At 44.1% G+C, this 16,976-nt stretch overlaps 1 protein-coding gene across 1 annotated transcript in view; it reads right to left on the bottom strand.

Moving 5' to 3' along the window:
• The window catches only part of LOC121571255 (tumor necrosis factor ligand superfamily member 10), an 83,340-nt gene that overhangs the window by 43,421 nt on the left and 22,943 nt on the right, over window positions 1–16,976 (bottom strand). Inside the window, exon 2 of the mRNA XM_041882605.1 lies at window positions 2,004–2,153. Coding sequence (XP_041738539.1) covers window positions 2,004–2,153 — 150 coding nt within the window. The remainder of the gene's footprint in view (window positions 1–2,003; window positions 2,154–16,976) is intronic.

Here is a 16,976-nt window from a genome sequence, read left to right on the forward strand (position 1 = left end):
ATCATTTCTTTGTCAGTGGGCAAACGTACAAAATCAGCAGGGGATCAAATACTTTTTTCCCTCACTGTATAATCTGGGTGATTCGAGCCCTGAATGCTGATTGGTTGAAAGCTGTGGTATATCAGACCGTATACCATGGTTATGACAAAACATTACATTTTACTCTTCTAATTACATTGGTAACCAGTTTGTAATGGCAATAAGGCACCTCTGGGGTTTGTGGTATACAGCATGGCTAATATACCACTGCTAAGAGCTGTATCCAGGTACTCTGTGTTGCGTCGTGCATAAGAACAGCCCTTAGCAGTGGTATATTGGCCATGTACCACAACCCCTTGGGCCTTATTGCTTAAATATCTACTGTAGGGATAGGGGGAATTTGGGACATAGCCTATACAGTGGGGAAAACAAGTATTTAGTCAGCCACCAATTGTGCAAGTTCTCCCACTTAAAAAGATGAGAGAGGCCTGTAATTTTCATCATAGGTACACGTCAACTATGACAGAAAAAATGAGAAAAAAAATCTAGAAAATCACATTGTAGGATTTTTTATGAATTTATTTGCAAATTATGGTGGAAAATAAGTATTTGGTCAATAACAAAAGTTTCTCAATACTTTGTTATATACCCTTTGTTGGCAATGACACAGGTCAAACGTTTTCTGTAAGTCTTCACAAGGTTTTCACACACTGTTGCTGATATTTTGGCCCATTCCTCCATGCAGATCTCCTCTAGAGCAGTGATGTTTTGGGGCTGTTGCTGGGCAACACAGACTTTCAACTCCCTCCAAAGACTTTCTATGGGGTTGAGATCTGGAGACTGGCTAGGCCACTCCAGGAACTTGAAATGCTTCTTACGAAGCCACTCCTTCGTTGCCCGGGCGGTGTGTTTGGGATCATTGTCATGCTGAAAGACCCAGCCACGTTTCATCTTCAATGCCCTTGCTGATGGAAGGAGGTTTTCACTCAAAATCTCACGATACATGGCCCCATTCATTCTTTCCTTTACACGGATCAGTCGTCCTGGTCCCTTTGCAGAAAAACAGCCCCAAAGCATGATGTTTCCACCCCCATGCTTCACAGTAAGTATGGTGTTCTTTGGATGCAACTCAGCATTCTTTGTCCTCCAAACACGACAAGTTGAGTTTTTACCAAAAAGTTATATTTTGGTTTCATCTGACCATATGACATTCTCCCAATCCTCTTCTGGATCATCGAAATGCACTTCAGATGGGCCTGGACATGTACTGGCTTAAGCAGGGGGACACGTCTGGTACTGCAGGATTTGAGTCCCTGGCGGCGAAGTGTGTTACTGATTAGGCTTTGTTACTTTGGTCCCTGCTCTCTGCAGGTCATTCACTAGGTCCCCCCGTGTGGTTCTGGGATTTTTGCTCACCGTTCTTGTGATCATTTTGACTCCACGGGCTGAGATCTTGCGTGGAGCCCCAGATCAAGGGAGATTATCAGTGGTCTTGTATGTCTTCCATTTCCTAATAATTGCTCCCACAGTTGATTTCTTCAAACCAAGCTGCTTACCTATTGCAGATTCAGTCCTCCCAGCCTGGTGCAGGTCTACAATGTTGTTTCTGGTGTCCTTTGACAGCTCTTTGGTCTTGGCCATAGTGGAGTTTGGAGTGTGACTGTTTGAGGTTGTGGACAGGTGTCTTTTATACTGATAACAAGTTCAAACAGGTGCCATTAATACAGGTAACGAGTGGAGGACAGAGGAGCCTCTTAAAGAAGAAGTTACAGGTCTGTAAGAGCCAGAAATCTTGCTTGTTTGTAGGTGACCAAATACTTATTTTCCACCAAAATTTGCAAATAAATTCATAAAAAATCCTACAATGTAATTTTCTGGAAAGAAAATTCTCAATTTGTCTGTCATAGTTGACGTGTACCTATGATGAAAATTACAGGCCTCTCTCATCTTTTTAAGTGGGAGAACTTGCACAATTGGTGGCTGACTAAATACTTATTTTCCCCACTGTATCTGTGTGGTCTTACCTTAGAGATGTAGGCCTTGATGCCCTCTGCCAGTTTGATGCAAGGCTCTCCAAACAGCTGAGCCAGGTTCTCTGGGATGTCCTGGTCTTTATCCAGAGCATTTAACAGACTGAGACACTTCAGCTCCTCTGTTACACCCTGGCTACGCACCTACAGGGAGCAGAGAATAGAAAAACTTACGAGAGGTAGTATAAGTGTTACAAGCGTACTTAAGCATGACGTAGCAATAATATAATGCATTCAGCAGACTGATACACTTCAACTGCTCTGTAATGCCCTGGCGATGCACCTATAGGGAGGAGAGAATAGAGAAGACTTAGAGTGACATAAAGCCTTTTAAGCAATGCATACAGTTAAATACAGTGGCTTGCGAAAGTATTCACCCCCCTTGGCATTTTTCCTATTTTGTTGCCTTACAACCTGGAATTAAAATTAATTTTTGGGGGGTTTGTATCATTTGATTTACACAACATGCCTACCACTTTGAAGATGCAAAATATTTTTTATCGTGAAACAAACAAGAAATAAGACAAAAATACAGAAAACTTGAGCGTGCATAACTATTCATCCCCCCCAAAGTCAATACTTTGTAGAGACACCTTTTGCAGCAGTTACAGCTGCAAGTCTCTTGGGATATGTCTCTATAAGCTTGGCACATCTATCCACTGGGATTTCTGCCCATTCTTCAAGGTAAAACTGCTCCAGCTCCTTCAAGTTGGATGGGTTCCGCTGGTGTACAGCAATCTATAAGTCATACCACAGATTCTCAATTGGATTGAGGTCTGGGCTTTGACTAGGCCATTCCAAGACATTTAAATGTTTCCCCTTAAACCACTCGAGTGCTGCTTTAGCAGTATGCTTAGGGTCATTGTCCTGCTGGAAGGTGAACCTCCGTCCCAGTCTCAAATCTCTGGAAGACACACAGGTTTCCCCTCAAGAATTTCCCTGTATTTAGCACCATCCATCATTCCTTCAATTCTGACCAGTTTCCCAGTCCTTGCCAATGAAAAACATCCCCACAGCATGATGCTGCCGCCACCATGCTTCACTGTGGGGATGGTGTTCTCGGGGTGATGAGAGGTGTTGGGTTTGCGCCAGACATAGCGTTTTCCTTGATGGCCAAAAAGCTCCCTTTTAGTCTCATCTGACCAGAATACCTTCTTCCATATGTTTGGGGAGTCTCTCACATGCCTTTTGCCAAACACCAAACGTGTTAGGTTATTTTCTTCTTTAAGCAATGGCTTTTTTCTGGTCACTCTTCCGTAAAGCCCAGCTCTGTGGAGTGTATGGCTTAAAGTGGATCCTATGGACAGATCTTTTTTGTGGTGCCATATTCTTTAATAATGGATTTAATGGTATGTGGTATGTTCAAAGTTTTGGATATTTTTTTATAACCCAACACTGTTCTGTACTTCTCCACAACTTTGTCCCTGACCTGTTTGGAGCTCCTTGGTCTTCATGGTGCCACTTGCTTGGTGGTGCCCCTTGCTTAGTGGTGTTGCAGACTCTGGGGCCTTTCAGAACAGGTGTATATATACACTCAGATCATGTGACACTTAGATTGCGCACAGGTGGACTTTATTTGACTAATTATGTGACTTCTGAAGGTAATTGGTTGCACCAGATCTTATTTAGGGGCTTCATAGCAAAGGGGGTGAATACATATTCACACACCACTTTTCAGTTATTAATAAAAAAAATAAAAAAAATAAAAATCATTTCACTTCACCAATTTGGACTATTTTGTGTATGTCCATTAAATCAAATCAAATCAAATTTTATTGGTCACATGCGCCGAATACAACAGGTGCAGACATTACAGTGAAATGCTTACTTACAGCCCTTAACCAACAGTGCATTTATTTTAAACAAAAAAAGTAAGAATAAAACAACAACAAAAAAAGTGTTGAGAAAAAAAGAGCAGAAGTAAAATAAAGTGACAGTAGGGAGGCTTTATATACAGGGGGGTACCGTTGCAGAGTCAATGTGCGGGGGCACTGGCTAGTTGAGGTAGTTGAGGTAATATGTACATGTGGGTAGGGTTAAAGTGACTATGCATAAATACTTAACAGAGTAGCAGCAGCGTAAAAAGGATGGGGTGGGGGGGCAGTGCAAATAGTCCGGTAGCCATGATTAGCTGTTCAGGAGTCTTATGGCTTGGGGGTAGAAGCTGTTGAGAAGTCTTTTGGACCTAGACTTGGCACTCCGGTACCGCTTGCCGTGCGGTAGCAGAGAGAACAGTCTATGACTAGGGTGGCTGGAGTCTTTGACAATTTTGAGGGCCTTCCTCTGACACCGCCTGGTATAGAGGTCCTGGATGGCAGGAAGCTTTGCCCCAGTGATGTATTGGGCCGTACGCACTACCCTCTGTAGTGCCGTGCGGTCGGAGGCCAAGCAGTTGCCATACCAGGCGGTGATGCAACCAGTCAGGATGCTCTCGATGGTGCAGCTGTAGAATTTTTTGAGGATCTGAGGACCCATGCCAAATCTTTTTAGTCTCCTGAGGGGGAATAGGCTTTGTCGTGCCCTCTTCACGACTGTCTTGGTGTGTTTGGACCATGATAGTTCGTTGGTGATGTGGACACCAAGGAACTTGAAGCTCTCAACCTGTTCCACTACAGCCCCATCGATGAGAATGGGGGCGTGCTCAGTCCTCTATTTTTTCCTGTAGTCCACAATCATCTCCTTTGTCTTGGTCACATTGAGGGAGAGGTTGTTGTCCTGGCACCACACGGCCAGATCTCTGACCTCCTCCCTATAGGCTGTCTCATCGTTGTCGGTGATCAGGCCTACCACTGTTGTGTCGTCGGCAAACTTAATGATGGTGTTGGAGTCGTGCCTGGCCATGCAGTCATGGGTGAACAGAGAGTACAGGAGGGGGACTGAGCACGCACCCCTGAGGGGCCCCCCGTGTTGAGGATCAGTGTGGCAGATGTGTTGTTACCTACCCTTACCACCTGGGGGCGGCCCGTCAGGAAGTCCAGGATCCAGTTGCAGAGGGAGGTGTTTAGTCCCAGGATCCTTAGCTTAGTGATGAGCTTAGAGGGCACTATGGTGTTGAATGCTGAGCTGTAGTCAATGAATAGCATTCTCACGTAGGTGTTCCTCTTGTCCAGGTGGGAAAGGGCAGTGTGGAGTGCGATAGAGATTGCATCATCTGTGGATCTGTTGGGGCGGTATGCAAATTGGAGTGGGTCTAGGGTTTCTGGGATTATGCTGTTGATGTGAGCCATGACCAGTCTTTCAAAGCACTTCATGGCTACAGACGTCAGTGCTACGGGTCAGTAGTCATTTAGGCAGGTTATCTTAGAGTTATTGGGCACGGGGACTATGGTGGTCTGCTTGAAACATGTTGGTATTACAGACTCAGTCAGGGACATGTTGAAAATGTCAGTGAAGACACTTGCCAGTTGGTCAGCACATGCTCGGAGTACACGTCCTGGTAATCCGTCTGGCCCTGCGGCCTTGTGAATGTTGACCTGCTTAAAAGTCTTACTCACATCGGCTACGGAGAGCGTGATCACATAGTCATCCGGAACAGCTGGTGCTCTCATGCATGCTTCAGTGTTGCTTGCCTCGGGCGAGCATAGAAGTGGTTTAGCTCGTCTGGTAGGCTTGTGTCACTGGGCAGCTCGCGGCTGTGCTTCCCTTTGTAGTCTGTAATAGTTTTCAAGCCGTGCCATATCCGACGAGCGTTAGAGCCAGTGTAGTATGATTCAATCTTAGACCTGTATTGACTCTTTGCCTGTTTGATGGTTCGTCGGAGGTCATAGCGGGATTTCTTATAAGCGTCCGGGTTAGAGTCCCGTTCCTTGAAAGCGGCAGCTCTACCCTTTAGCTCAGTGCGGATGTTTCCTGTAATCCATGGCTTCTGGTTGGGGTATGTACGTACGGTCACTGTGGGGACGACATCATCGATGCACTTATTGATGAAGCCAGTGACTGATGTGGTGTACTCCTCAATGCTGTCTGAAGAATCCCGGAACATGTTCCAGTCTGTGCTAGCAAAACAGTCCTGTAGCTTAGCATCTGCGTCATCTGACCACTTTTTTATTAACACTGGTGCTTCCTGCTTCAGTTTTTGCTTATAAGCAGGAATCAGGAGGATAGAGTTATGGTCAGATTTGCCAAATGGAGGGCGAGGGAGAGCTTTGTATGCGTCTCTGTGTGTGGAGTAAAGGTGGTCTAGAGTTTTTTTCCCTCTGGTTGCACATTTAACATGCTGGTAGAAATTAGGTAGAACGGATTTAAGTTTCCCTGCATTAAAGTCCCCGGCCACTAGGAGCGCTGCATCTGGATGAGCGTTTTCCTGTTGATTAATGGCCTTGTACAACTCATTCAGTGCAATCTTAATGCCAGCATTGGTTTGTGGTGGTAAATAGACAGCTATGAAAAATATAGATGAAAACTCTCTTGGTAAATAGTGTGGTCTACAGCTGATCATAAGATACTCTACCTCAGGCGAGCAAAACCTCGAGACTTCCTTAGTATTTGATTTTGTGCACCAGCTGTTGTTTACAAATATACACAGACCGCCACCCCTTGTCTTACCAGAGTCAGCCGTTCTGTCCTGCCGATGTAGCGTATAGCCTGCTAGCTGAACGTTATCATTGTTGTCGTTCAGCCACGACTCCGTGAAACATAAGATATTACAGTTTTTAATGTCCCGTTGGTAGGATAACCGTAATCTTAAATCGTCCATTTTATTCTCAAAAGATTGAACGTTGGCTAATAGGATTGATGGAAGAGGCAGTTTACTCGCTCGCCGTCGGATCCTTACAAGGCATCCGGATCTGCGTCCCGCGATATCTCCGTCTCTTCCTCACGCGAATGACGGGATTTGGGCCTTGTCGGGTGTCTGTATGATATCCTTCGCGGCCGCCTCGTTGAAGAAAAAATCTTTGTCCAATGCGAGGTGAGTAATCGCTGTCCTGATATCCAGAAGCTCTTTTTGGTTATAAGAGACGATGGCAGAAACATTATGTACAAAATAAATTACAAATAACGCGGAAAAACACACATAATAGTACAATTGGTTAGAGGGTTGGTTAGAGGGCTGTAAAACGGCAGCCATCTTCTCCGGCGCTGTTCTGTCCATTACATGAAATCCAGCTCGTTCAAGGGTTTTTCTTTATTTTTACATTTTTCTACATTGTAGAATAATAGTGAAGACATCAAAACTATGAAATAACACATATTGAATCATGTAGTAACCAAAAAAGTGTTAAACATATTAACATATAGTGTGTGCAAAGCTGTTATCAAGGCAAAGGGTGGCTACTTTGAAGAATCTAAAATCTAAAATATATTTTGATTTATTAACACTTTTTTGGTTACTACATCATTCCATATGTATTATTTTATTGCTTTGATGTCTTCACTATTATTCTACAATGTAGAAAATAGTAAAAATAAAGAAAAACCCTTGAATGAGTAGGTGTGTCCAAACTTTTGACTGGTACTGTATGTTAGGAGAGGTACTATAAGTGTTATAAGTGTGACATATAGCATTCATAGGCATTTTGACTGTCACAATCAATGAGCGATTGCTTCAATGATGGCAGAGCAACAGCAAGATGAGAACAAGATTGTTACAAAGGATCGTTCATTTTATGAATGTTAGTGCTTTCATTATGTCTGGGATGTGTCAACCTTAAGTTGTCCTTATGAACAGCTACAATGACATACAGAGACTGCTTAACTAGCGGTTTGATTCTCCTGGAATGAACTCGAACACACACCCAGACCCCCAGACGTCTAATAGGCCAATAAACCAACCACTCCTCCAGGGCACACAGGAAATACCCTCATTTCTTTCTCTCTTTTTGTCTTTCTCTCCATCCGAGACTCAGACTCTCTCTATCCCCCACTCAGATCTCTGCAGTGAATTTCTGTATTAAGTTTGAGTCTTTGTGTGTAATTTGTGTGTAATTGTGTGTGTGTGTGTGTGTGTGTGTGTGTGTGTGTGTGTGTGTGTGTGTGTGTGTGTGTGTGTGTGTGTGTGTGTGTGTGCATGTGTGTGTAATTTGGGGCCAGGGGTACGGAACCGTTCAGCGTCACGGTTGGGGGGGGTCGTACTATTGACTCTTTAACAAGCACCAACAGGGTACGACTGCGGTGTGTGTGGGTGTGTACAGTATATGTGTGTGTATGTGGGTGGTTGCTTTCTTCACGTTCTCTCAGCCATATTGTTGACGTTTGAATGGTTCTCTATACTCCTAATAAGGGGGAGTGATTTGGGGAATTTTTGTGAAACATAATCCATAGAATAGTCATTCAGGGGAAGTATTGTTGACATATACAGTGGGGGAAAAAAGTATTTAGTCAGCCACCAATTGTGCAAGTTCTCCCACTTAAAAAGATGAGAGAGGGCTGTAATGCACAAAGTAAATGTCCTAACCGACTTGCCAAAACTATAGTTTGTTAACAATAAATGTGTGGAGTGGTTGAAAAACAAGTTAACGACTCCAACCTAAGTGCATGTAAACTTCCGACTTCAACTGTACATACGGTATGCTACAATAGTAACGACTAGACGATATACAGTAAATAAGGCACTTACTTTGATTGGAACGCACACATGTCCCAAGTTATTATTTGTAAGGACAACAATGAAGGCAATACAAATGCCAGCCAGGAAATGTGCCAGGGGGAAAAAGTTTGTGCTTGACTGCACAAATGTCTGCATACTTGTTCTGAGGGAACACTGGGGAGGTGCTTGGGCTCTCATCGAAGAGAGAAATGTGTCCAGTTTAGTAAAGCCTCAAACATAAATTGTCCGCAACAGTGAAATGGGCTACTTCTATGTGAATTAATGAGGAGGCGGAACACACCTCAATTCAAACTGTTGTTAGAATATAAAACTGGTTATAAAATCATTTCTAAATGACAAATGGAAATATAGCCTATAGATAATTTGCAGGCTTTGAGGGCAGCGAGGGTTAACTGTCCTGTTGCGTAACAATCACATTTTAGATTGTTTAGATTAAACACTATGGAGTCTTAAAGGAGGCCAGGGTAATGCCCAAATGTAATAAATATGACAACTTTGATTGAATTATTTCTCAATTATGCTTTTAGATACAAATGTCAAATATGTGTCAACAATGCTTTCTCCAAAGGACTTTGTGAAAATTCCCAAAATCATAGTATTTTTTTGTCTGGGTTTCATGAGGAATCACTCGTATACAACAAGAGTCTGGCACATTCTACTTACGGGAAGTGTCTGGGTTCTCCGAAACAGCGGCGGGCTGTGCCTCAATACACTATAGCCAGACATGGGGTGCGTCTCCATACTCTAACAGTAGCTTCCTCTCATCTCCTTTCCTTAGTCTAAAATGTTGTTAAAGTGCATGACTCATTTTAAAAAATACAAGAGCGATTGCTTTTTCATATTTTCACCATATTGCTGTTTTCAGATGAGTGCTAATGTAGAAGAGGACATGAGGAAAATAAGGAAAAGGAAGCCACGTTAGACTATTGAGATGCACCCTATGTCTGGCTGGACTGCTGACTTTGCATTGTCTATGTGATATCAGTGATGTGTCGTGCATGAGTGTGCATGGCATTAAAGAGAGAAAGTAAAAGTGGGTTATTGTTGTCTTTGTAGGCCTTCAACAAATTATTTGTAATTAAGGGGTATTAGTTTTGACAGGGCTAGTTAGGGAGTGTTCGGATTGTGTGTGTGTGTGTGTGTGTGTGTGTGTGTGTGTGTGTATCTGAGTCCCAACATTATTATTATAATAGAGATAATATCTACTTGAGGGCACTGGAGAGATAATGGGATGATTAAAAAGTCCTAAACTAAAGTTACTCTAACAGATGTTTACAGCAGGGGAGTGGAGACTGCAGAGTGTGTGTGTGTGTGTGTGTGTGTGTGTGTGTGTGTGTGTGTGTGTGTGTGTGTGTGTGTGTGTGTGTGTGTAATCCCTTCCCTCCCATTAGAAAAACCCCTATTACAGGATTAACCTGTCATTAACTCTTCCCATAGCCAGGTGGAGGGGTCAGAGAGGACAGGAACACACACACAAATCAACAAAGCCCCTCAGATCCCAGGAACGCCATAGAGGAAGTGGGGAACAATGCAGCAGTGTTACCTCCAGACTCGAAGCCCAGGGTGTGTGTTTGTGTGTGTTCACATTTCTCATTTCAGGGGATTATGGAAGAGAAGCCAGTCATGTAACTCAAAGCCGGGCCCAGAGACCTGGAGTATGTGTGTGAGGAAGTGTGTCTGTGTGTGTCATGCATGTGTCTATGTTTAAGTGCTTCTGGACATTACATTTTGTTTTAGAGAGTGTGTTTCACCCCTCCTATACTGTCAGTACAAGAGCGCAAGGGAGGAAAAAGAGGAGTGTAGGAGTTTAGCCATGCTGTAGGGCAGGGATCATCAACTACATTCAGCCACGGATTTATATTTTTTCTTTGAGCGGATGGTTAGGGGGCCGGAACAAAATTACAAATAATTTGTAGACTGCAAATTGAACGCAAGAAGCCCAAACAGACATATTTGACTAAAACATAATTTTTAAACCTTGCTTACATTTGTATACAATCACATACAGTGAGTGTACAAAACATTAGGAACACCTTCCTACTATTGAGTTGCACAACCTTTTTCCATCAGAACAGCCTCAATACAAGGTGTCGAAAGCATTCCACAGGGATGATGGCCCATGTTGACTTCCAATGCTTCCCACAGTTGTGTCATGTTGTCTGGATGTCCTTTGGGTGGTGGACCATTCTGGATACACACGGGAAACTGTTGAGTGTGAAAACCCAGCAGCGTTGCAGTTCTTGACACACTCAAACCGGTGCGCCTGGCACCTACTACCACACCCCGTTCAAAGGCACTTAAATATTTTTTGGCACACTTGTTAATAGAAATGCGTTCCAGGTGACTACCTCATGAACCTGGTTGAGAGAATGCCAAGAGTGTGCAAAGCTGTCATCAAGGCAAATTGCGGCTACTTTGAAGAATCTAAAATCTAAAATATATTTTGATTTGTTTAACACTTTTTTGGTTACTACATGATTCCATGTGTTATTTCATAGTTTTGATGTCTTCACTATTATTCTACTATGTAGAAAATAATACAAATAAAGAAAAACCCTGGAATGAGTAGGTGTGTCCAAACTTTTGACTGGTACTGTATGTCTGGCACCACATTGGTTGTGTCTCAAATAGCACCTCTTCCCTTTATAGTGTGCTACCTTTGACCAGCGTGCATAGGCAGTGCACTATAGCACTATATGTAGAATAGGGTGCTATTTGGGACACAGCCATTGTCTAAATCAGAAACAGAATGGTAACTATCCAGCCTAGAGTCATTCTTTCTCTCCCTCCCTGTCTCATCCCTCTCTCCCTCCCCCAGGTCCCCTTCTCCCTCTCATGTCCTTGAGAACATTGTTCTTGTTCTATTAAACACATGCTGTAATGATTAGCTACGATAACACGATAAAGCACACACACATTAAGTAGAGCCGGTAATTACAGACTTTCACTCTCTTTAAACCAGGGTTAAGTTAAAGCTGCAATATGTAGCTTTTTGGGCGACCTGACCAAATGCACATAGAAATGTGAGTTACAGATCTGTCATTCTCATTGAAAGCAAGTCTAAGAAGCGGCAGATCTGTTCTGTGTGCCATTTCAATGCTTCCCTTGCTTAACCCTTGGGTGGTGTTCGGGTCTGTGGGACCCATTTTCAATGGTAGGAATGGTAGGAAAAGTTTGATGGTAGGAACAGTACGAAAAAACAAGCCAGAGCTCCCACCTCAGCTGTTGAATACACGGAACAGGCCTATCAATTCCTCAAAGTTTGTGTTCACGGCCGACACGTCCCTAGTGTCCTACGTGCCAAAGAAAGGCAAAAATGTGGTACTCATGAGTACGCAGCATAGGGATGGGAGAATCTGTGGCCAAGAACATAAAAAAACAGAAATCATAATGGATTACAATGCCACAATAGGAGGGGTGGACAATTTAGACAAGCTGGTGACTGGCTACAGCTGCAAAAGAAGAACCCTACACTGGCCACTTGTGATATTCTTCAACATCTTGGACATCTCGGCGTACAATGAGTTTGTCATCTGGATGGTGTTGAATGCAGATTGGAACAGAGGGAAGCTCCAGAGACGGCTCTTTCTCGAGGAGCTGGGCAAGGCATTGGTAAAACCTCAAATCCAGGACCCCAGCTTCTGCAGCCAATGTGAGGAGGATTCAGGAGGAAGATGCTGGTGCCCCATCCGCCCGACCCACAGAACCAACCAACTCCAATACCGGAAGTGTGAGTGATGTTGTTGCATGTGTGTGTGTCTGACTCTCCTATCTTGGCCTGCTGTAACTATACATGTGAGTGAGTGAGATGTTAGTAAAATTCCTGAACTAAGTGTTTTCATCATTCTAGATTGCAGCTGGTAGCAACAAGAAGAAGCGATGCGATGTGTGTGGACCCAAGAAGGACAGGAAGACACAGTACACATGCATCAAGTGCAAGAAATACATTTGCAACACACACACAGTAAAACTCTGTCCCTCATGTGGTGTGTAGACGGCCTTAATTTGTGTTCAATGGGGCTCATTTATCATTTCCATAAAATACTGTATGTAAAATTTGTCCTTCCAAATTGTTCAGTTCAAAGCAATAAACATCAGTAGTGATGAAAACCTTGTTTCATTTATATTTGTTCAAGATAAACATGATTTATTCCACCCATGTCTTGATTATAATAGATGTTACAAAAATCTAATTTAATCAAAAAAAACAAATAGCACTTTTATTGCTAAATGTGATCTAGCAGAGGTAAATGGCAAATATTAACCATGTATGCTGTCTATATTGCTTGTAATTGATATAAGTCAACATCTAAGCATTAAGTATTTTGACATACATTGTTATGGCTGTATTGTTTTAAAAACCCAATAATGTTGTGGGTCCATCAGACCCACGAACATTGGGTGAATAAAAAAAGTATATTTCTCAGTGGTTTAGATACAATTTCTCTCTACACTGTAATAGTTTGCCTTTACTGAAATTAGGCGAACTATTAGAATTTTAGCAACCAGGAAATGGCAGAGCGATTTCTGCATATTGCGCCATTAAGTTTCTGATTTGAAAGGATAAAAGGAGGAGAGGGGAAGAAAGAAAGGAAATAAGATAAAATAGTCAGGAAGATAAAGTAAGCAAATGAGCGGTTTATTGTGTGTGTGTGTGGGTTTGTCTATCTGTGTGTGTGGCCAAATGGGTGGTCAGGTGAGTCAACAGATTGTTATAGGTGTCACGCCCTGGCTCTGGGGACTCTTATATGTTGAGCCAGGGTGTTAGTTTCTATGTTTAGTGTTCTATGTTCATGTTCTAGTTCATGTGTTTCTATGTTGGCCGGGGTGGTTCCCAATCAGAGGCAGCTGTGGCTTGTTGTCTCTAATTGGGAACCATACTTAGGCAGCCTGTTTTGCACTTGTCATTTGTGGGATCTTGTTCCGGAGAGGTTTGTGTTTTGTTAACCTTAGGACTTCACGTATCGTTTTGTTATAAAGTACTCATTAAAAGATGTACGCATATCACGCTGCGCCTTGGTCTGCTTCTTACGACGATCGTGACAATAGGGGTCAGTGAGACACTAACAACAGAGAGGTTTTAGAGCCCAGCCATTCACACACAATATTCTTTGCCTGCTCTCCACTCATTGCCCTGTAAATCAACTGTGGAAGTCAAGCCCTTGGAAGACGACCGCTGTTCTGTAGCATTGTGATGTCATTTCAAAGCGCCTCCCAGGCTACGAAACATTCCTCAGGCAGTTGGAGGACTGGAGTGTGATTTCAAGTTTTTAAAAGCAACTGACTACAATCTCAGAGACAGGAGTTTTTCCAGACCATACTGTGACCTGACCAGGTAAAACTCTGGGCTCTAGTTGTCACCTAAAGTAAATAGGGTCAAGAACAACTCCTGACCCTATAGTCATTCCACCAGGGAGTAAGATGGCATTCCCCCAAGACAACTGATCTTAGGTCAGTTTGGTGTTGCCATAACAGTTAAGGTCAGCAGTTATGGTAATCTGATCCTACATCAGAACAACATGGGGCTTCAGTTCAGCCAACTAACAGACAGAACCCGCTGCTTACTGGGTTCCGTCCCAGGGTTCCACTTCCATCTATGACTCATCGCATTCTACTCTGCCCAAAATCGCTCATGCATCCAAGCGGCTACCGCCTCCAAACGGCTAGCGCATCCAAGACGCTAACGTTGTTGCTAACCTTTGACCTCTCATCTGAACCTCCTGCTAAGGAACACAAGAGCTACGATAATTTTCATAGAACAGCCTGAAGCCACTGGATTCTCTGTCATGGAGGAGTGAGAGGGAAAATAAGGGTTAGGGAGATGAGGCAAAAGGGGGTAAAGAGAGATTGGGAAGATACAAAAAATAGGGAAGAGGTGTGAGAGGGGTTAGGGAAAGGGCAGAGAAGAGAAGACAGAAGGGAGAGAGAGCAGAGAGAGGAGAAGGAAGAGGGGCGATAAAGAGGTTAGGAAAGAGGGGAGAGGACAGCGGAGTGGGGAATAGAAGGGTAAAGAGAATGAGGCCTCGAGTTGGGGAGAGAGAGAGAAGAGAGAGAGGAGAAAATGCGAGAGAGGAGAAAAAGAGGGGAATGTTCTTCCAGTAGCTTTAATTAATAGCTATAGAAATTAGAGTTGACTGTGGGACAGGAGGGTCCAATTACTACATTAATTTCGCTCTGGAGTGTGTCAGTCTCAAGGTCAGATCAAATTAAAGGTTACAGAACTTCCCTCCAAAACACTTCGAATCAGATAAAGTATTCAGAAAAAACATTATTTAAATGTGTTTCTCTCTGTCGCTCTCTTTCTCCCGCTCGCCCTCCCCCAGTCTCTCCGTCTCTCGCTCTCCCTCTCTCTCCCTCCCATCTCCCCCCCCCTCTCTCCTTACCTAACTCCTTCCCCCCTCAGTCTCTCTCTTCCTCCCCATCTCTCTCTCTCTCTCCCACGTCTCTCTCTCTGTTTATCTCTCCCTTCCCCCGTATCTCTCTGTCTGTCTCTCTCCCCCCCGCCTCTCCGTCTCGCTCTCCTTCCCCGTCTCTCTCTCTCCCCTCTCCCTCCCCTCTCTCGCTCTCCCTCCCCAGTCTCTCCGTCTCTCTCTCTCCCACGTCTCTCTCTCTCTGTTTATCTCTCCCTGCCCCCGTATCTCTCTGTCTGTCTGTCTGTCTCCCCCCGCCTCTCCGTCTCTCACTCCCTCCCCCATCTTTATGTCTCTCCCCCCCTCCCTCAGCTATCCCTCTATCGCTCTCCCTCCCCCCGTCTCTGTCTCCCTTCCCCCGTCCTGCCCTCTCTCCCCGTCTCTCTCTTCCTCCCCCATCTCTTTCTCTTTCTCTGTCTCTCTCCTCTCTCCCTCCCCCATCTCTCACTCTCTCTCTCTCCCCCGTCTCTCACTCTCTCTCTCCCTCCCCGTCTGTCTCTCTCCCTCCCTCCATCCCCCGTCTCTCTCTCCATCCCCCAGTCTCTCTCTCTCTCTCTATCTCTCTCTATCTCGCTCTCTCTCTCCCTACATCCATCTTTCTCTTCCCCCTCATCTCTGTCTCTCCCTCCCCCCGTGTCTCTCTGTCCCTCCCCCGTCTATCTCGCTCCCTCCCCGTCTCTGTCTCTTCCTCCCCCAGTCTCTCTCTTCCCCCATCTCTGTATCTCCCTCCCCCTGTGTCTCTCTGTCCCTCCCCCGTTTCTCTCCCTCCCCGTCTCTCCCTCTTTCTTCTCCCCCGTCTCCGTCCCCCCCAGTCTCTCTGTCTCTCCCTCCCGTCTCACTGTCTTTCCCACCACGTCTCTCTCTGTCTCTCCCTCCTCCCGTCTCTCGCCCCCATTTCGCTCTCTCTGTTCCCCCCCTCTTCTCGCTCTCTCTCCTGAATCCAGGTTTGAAACCACAGCCCAGTTTCAATAACATTTAAGTAATTTAAGAATGCAATGTAAAATGTCAACAAACATGGCGCCACACATAGCTGGCAAATAGCTTAGCATTAGCTTATTATAATCAGTAGAACCTTCAAAAAAGTATTTTACACACATCATAGGTGTCCATTACAATATATGCATTAATCGGAATGCATTATTTGTCACCAGTACTAGAAAACGTGAATAAAACTGTAAATAAATTATGCTCCATACATACAAAACATACATGCATACAAACTGTATGCTACAGTAGAAACGACAACATGATATACAGAAAATAAGGCACTTCCTTTGATAGGAACACACACATGTTCAAAGTTAGTATTTGTAAAGAAAACAACAATGAAGGCAATGTAAGCGCCAGCCAGAACATTTTCCAATTCGTGCAAGCCTGCGCAAATGTCTGCATACTTGATCTGCGGAAACATCTCCTCGAAGAGAGTCCGGCTCAGTAAAGCCTCAAACATAAATTGTCCGCAACACTGAAATGGGCTACTTCTATGTGAATTAATGAGGAGGCGGAACACACCTCAATTCAAACTGTTGTTTGAAAAAAAAACATGTAAGGCATTTTTTGAAATTGAAGAGTTGAAACATAGCCTATAGATAATTAGCAGGCAGTGCGTGTTAACTGTCCTGTTCATAACAATGGCACGGACATATTCTGCTGAGTTCACTTATATACAGGATTTGACATACTTGTTGACTGACTTGCATGTTGATTTTACTTACATACAGTACAGAAAAGCCAATATTTCTCTCTGTTTTCTCTCTCGCTCTCTTTCTTCCCCAACCATGGCACAGGCGTATTCTGTTGAGTTGACTTATATACAGGAGTTAGTTGACATACGTACTTGTTGGTTGACATAGTTGCTGACTGACTTGCATGTTGATTTTACTCTCGATTTCTATTTCTGTGTTTTTTCGGTCTCTCTCTCTCTCTCTCTCTCCTCTCCCCCCCACCCCACCCTCTCTCTCTCACCCCCCCACCCCACCCTCTCTCTCTCACCCCCACCCCACCCTCTCT

The sequence above is a fragment of the Coregonus clupeaformis genome, chromosome 8 (genome assembly GCF_020615455.1).
Source record: "Coregonus clupeaformis isolate EN_2021a chromosome 8, ASM2061545v1, whole genome shotgun sequence".
Lineage (NCBI taxonomy): Eukaryota > Metazoa > Chordata > Actinopteri > Salmoniformes > Salmonidae > Coregonus > Coregonus clupeaformis.